This window comes from Hemibagrus wyckioides, linkage group LG14, assembly GCF_019097595.1.
Source record: "Hemibagrus wyckioides isolate EC202008001 linkage group LG14, SWU_Hwy_1.0, whole genome shotgun sequence".
Classification (NCBI taxonomy): Eukaryota; Metazoa; Chordata; class Actinopteri; order Siluriformes; family Bagridae; genus Hemibagrus; species Hemibagrus wyckioides.
Genome location: NC_080723.1, coordinates 4,378,071 through 4,382,500, shown reverse-complemented (window position 1 = coordinate 4,382,500; position 4,430 = coordinate 4,378,071). Strand labels below are relative to the sequence as shown.

Here is a 4,430-nt window from a genome sequence, read left to right as displayed (position 1 = left end):
TTTAACAGGAGATCTCATTCAAGAATAGATTGGGGTATACCGATCAGGCATAACATTATGACCAGGTGAAGTGAATAAGACTGATTATCTCCTCATCATGGCATCTGTTAGTGGGTGGGATATATTAGGCAGCAGGTGAACATTTTGTCCTCAAAGTTGATGTTAGAAGCAGGAAAAATGGACAAGCGTAAGGATTTGAGCGAGTTTGACGAAGGGCCAAATTGTGATAGCTAGACCACTGGATCAGAGCATCTCCAAATCTGCAGCTCTTGTGGGGTGTTCCCGGTCTGCAGTGGTCAGTATCTATCAAAAGGTGGTCCAAGGAAGGAACAGTGGTGAACTGGTGACAGGGTCATGGACGGCCAAGGGTCACTGATGCATGTGGGGAGCGAAGGCTGGCCCGTGTGATCCGATCCAACAGACGAGCTACTGTTGCTCAAATTACTGAAGTTAATGCTGGTTCTGATAGAAAGGGGTCAGAATACACAGTGCATAATGGGTCAGGGCTGTTTTGGCAGCAAAAGGGAGACCAACACCAATATTAGGCAGGTGGTCATAATGCTATGCCTGATCTGTGTATATTAATAAAATAACATTTGTACTTGCTAATTAAACCCTGTTCTAATTTTTGTTGTATTATTCCCTGAAGCCTGTTCTAGAGCGCATTACCCAGAGGAACCTGGGCGGTATCTTGGATATCGTCAGCCAGTCCCAGAGCTCCAGCCCCAATCAGTCAATTGCCAGCAACAGGTAAAAATATGTGCTAAATCGACCAAAAGATCCACTGTGGCATCCCCGAACAGGGAGCAGCTGAAAAAACATTTATTTTGTTTCTTTTTTACTTCTACCATTTTAGTTGTATTTTATGGTAAAAATTTTTAATATAGTGTATATACACACACACACACACTACTCACAAAAAGTTAAGGATATTTGGTTTTGGGTGAAATTTATGGAAAATGTAAAAGGTTCATGCTACAGTGATATAATATCATGAAAGTAGGGCATTTAAGTAGAAGCCTGCAATGGTGATTTCCTCATCTCAAACAATTTATTGAAACAAAATTCAACAACAGTGGTGGGTATACCACAACAAAAAATGTCAATGTCTCAATAATTTGTCATGTGCCCTTGACCATCAATTACAGCTTGACAACGATGTCTCCTGCTGTTCGAGTCGACTTATTGTCTGCTGAGGCAAGGCATTCCACTATTCTTGAAGGGTGGCCCTCAGGTCATTGAGGTTCTGGGGTGCAGGGTTACGAGCCTCTACACGGCGACTCAGCTGATCCCATAGGTTTTCTATGGGATTCAGGTCTGGAGAAAGTGCAGGCCACTCCATTTGAGGTACTCCAGTCTCCAGCAGCCGTTCCCTAATGATGTGACCTCGATGAGCTGGAGCATTGTCGTCCATGAAGATAAAATTAGACCCGTGTTGTTCATTCAGGGGCACAATGACTGGATTAATGATGTTATTCAGGTAGTATTGGCTTGTCACTGTACCATTCACAAGATGTAGGGCAGTTCTGTATTGAGTAGACACACCTGCCCAGACTGTAACACCACCACCACCAAAGGCTCGTCTGGTGACAACAGTGGCTGATGCATAGCGTTCTCCTTGACGTCTCCAACATCGTTGGTGGCCATCATTTCTGCTCAACGTGAATCGACTTTCCTCAGAGAACAGCACTGAGGCCCACTGGTCCCTCGTCCAGCGTAAATGCTTCGTGGCCCGACGCCTGTGCCTGGTGGTGTGGTCAGGTACCCTTGCAGGTCGTCTAGCACGCAGACCATGCTTATGTAAACGGTTTTGAATGGTCTGACATGACACTTGGGTGCCTCTCACCTCCCTTAAATGTGCCTGGAGTTGAGTGGCATTCATCATCCGATTCCGCAGGGCACTGTTCACAATGAAGCGGTCATCAACGTGGGATGTGGCCAAAGGACGTCCACTTCTATGCCTTTCTGTGACTCTTCCAGTCTCTCTGTATCTGACGCAACCTGCTGATGCTCTAAGCTCAGTGGCCACTTCCCTCAGAACAACCTGTTTGAAACCTCACAGGTTCTGTTGATCAATTGTTAGGTGTGGTCTTGGTCTCATGATGTCAAAATGTGAACAGCACGATGAAGAGGACTGTTTAAATACCAATTCTAATTGAACCAGAAAATTTATTGGTCGATTCATGGATCAAACACCAGTTGTGAATTTTGCCGTTAAGCACCTTGTTAGAGAACAGCAAGTTATGCAAAAAGTACTGAAACACTGAACAGTTGGACATGTGCATTCAAAAGTGTAGAGAAGGTCAAATTAAGTTCACCTGCAAAGGTTCTAGTGCATTTTAGGTGCATCCTGAAATTTCACCTGAAAGCTGAATATCCTTAACTTTATACTGTTTCTGCTTAATACTTCCTCTAAACAAAAGGCTTGACTTCTTCTTATCACAGCTCTTTCTCAGGCCGTCCTCTGTGTATTGGCATCACCAGGCTGGGACAACGATGTAAGAAGAGGTCACTGGCAGGTCAGGACTTCTGTAGGATCCATGAAGGGGGACACAGCTCCTACAGTCACCTGTAAAAGTGTGCAGCACTCCACCGTGCATCGTTCCACTGCTTCCTGTAGTGCCAGCGAGTGTATTGTGTGTCGTGTTTTCACCAATATCAGCACTTCACGTGTTTTTAACATTGTCATTATGTCCTGTTTTTAGTCATCCTCTTTTATGAATATAAATCATTTGTCAAATTTGTAACTGTAATAAATTATTACAAAGTATAATTTGCCTTGTAAATGTCTTGAAATCAAAGTTGTATGATTACAGAAAATTTTTAAACATGGGTTTTATCAGAATTTACAGTAAAATATATTATTAAAGACTTTTTAAATCCACTTGCAATGAGCCGTCACTTATATTACATACCTCCATAATTCCTGTGTAGTGCCATGAGAATTGATTTATTGACCCCAGTTGATGAAACAAAGGCCGGACACTTATTATTAAATTCAACATTTTATTCAGCGTGATGTTTATTGAGGTGAACCAAGTTTGATGGAGACTTATTTCAGATCCATCCGGTCTATAATGAGGAAAGTAATGACTTTAATTAGTTCAGTCATGAAATAGACATTGCTGGGAAATAGTTTCAACAAATCCCTTTTTTATTCTCACCATCATCTCTCTGTGCCGCAGGCTGTACTGTAAAATGAACAGAGGGAGTGTCACATAAGTTTACAATTCCATCTAATTCTATAGATATTTAATATATAAACAGAAATAACTCACTGTTAACATTCTGTTCAAAAACCACGTCGTCTAGAAACGCATTGTTGTGTGCAATGGGTTGATGTGACTGGCTTCCCTCATTCCTTACACTGATCCCCCCATCTACAGTTTGAGAGAAATGTTTTCATTACTTAATCATGATGCCACTTTTACATCAATGTGAAGAAATAATGCACGCTGAGGAAAATACCATTGTGTTCTCTGGGTGCAACAGGACCTGCTCCATCTCTGGCTGGAGGTCCTGAAATTCAAGAGAAGCTGTTTCGTCACCCCATTTACGGTAAATGACAGCATTTTTTCTCTCTCAGGCGTCCGATGAGGTTTAGTAAGTCAGAGGAAGTCATTTCTTTCATTCGTAGCTAAAGAATGTAAACACTGGTCTATTGATAAATGCTATACAAAAGAAATAGCATTGAAATACAATGTACTGTTGGTCGTTTTCTCACCAGTGTAATTGGTACGACTCGTAACTTTTCCTTGGAAAAGATTTCCCTCCAGAATTGCACCCGTCTGCACACCTCCTCCTCCTACGTCTATGTTTACTTTTCCAGGTTCTATGAAAAGAACAAAATCAATTTCAACCCATGAACATATGATCTAAGTGTTACATGTTTGTCACAGATAATTACTTAAAAGAAGTACTTGCCAGAGATTTTGTTCCACTTTGGTGGTCCTCCAGCCATGTTACACGGTAGAGAAGCAAAGATGCTGTACCAGGCTGCAAAGATTTTCTTTCTTTGTTTCCTTCCTTCTCACTTTTGTAGCTTTCTTGCTTACCTCCTACTTCTGTGGCAAACTGTGCTGTTCTTCCCGCTTACTTGTTGCTTCTGTGGCGAACTGTGCTATGGCGACATAACAGGAAGTGATAATCTGAGGCAAAACATCTGCTGTGTTTAGACCAGGGATGTCCAATCTTATCCAGAAAGGGCCGGTGTGGGTGCAGGTTTTCATTCCAACCAAGCAGGAGCTACACCTGATTCCAACTGGCTAATCAACTAATCTTGGCTTTCAGTAGACTCAGATGTAGCTTCTGCTCAGTTGGAATGAAAACCTGCACCCACACTGGCCCTTTGCGGCTAAGATTGGACACCCCTGGTTTAGACAAACTCCTAGCATGACGTCAAACACTGATCAGGCATAACATTATGACCA

At 42.3% G+C, this 4,430-nt stretch overlaps 1 protein-coding gene across 1 annotated transcript in view; it reads left to right on the top strand.

Moving 5' to 3' along the window:
* Positions 1-2,866, top strand: part of bmb (brambleberry) — a 9,927-nt gene extending 7,061 nt beyond the window's left edge. The window contains exons 12-13 of the mRNA XM_058407498.1: positions 650-750; positions 2,446-2,866. Of these exons, the coding sequence (XP_058263481.1) occupies positions 650-750; positions 2,446-2,575 (231 nt within the window). The 3' untranslated portion in view covers positions 2,576-2,866. The remainder of the gene's footprint in view (positions 1-649; positions 751-2,445) is intronic.
* The last annotated feature ends 1,564 nt before the right edge of the window (positions 2,867-4,430 follow it).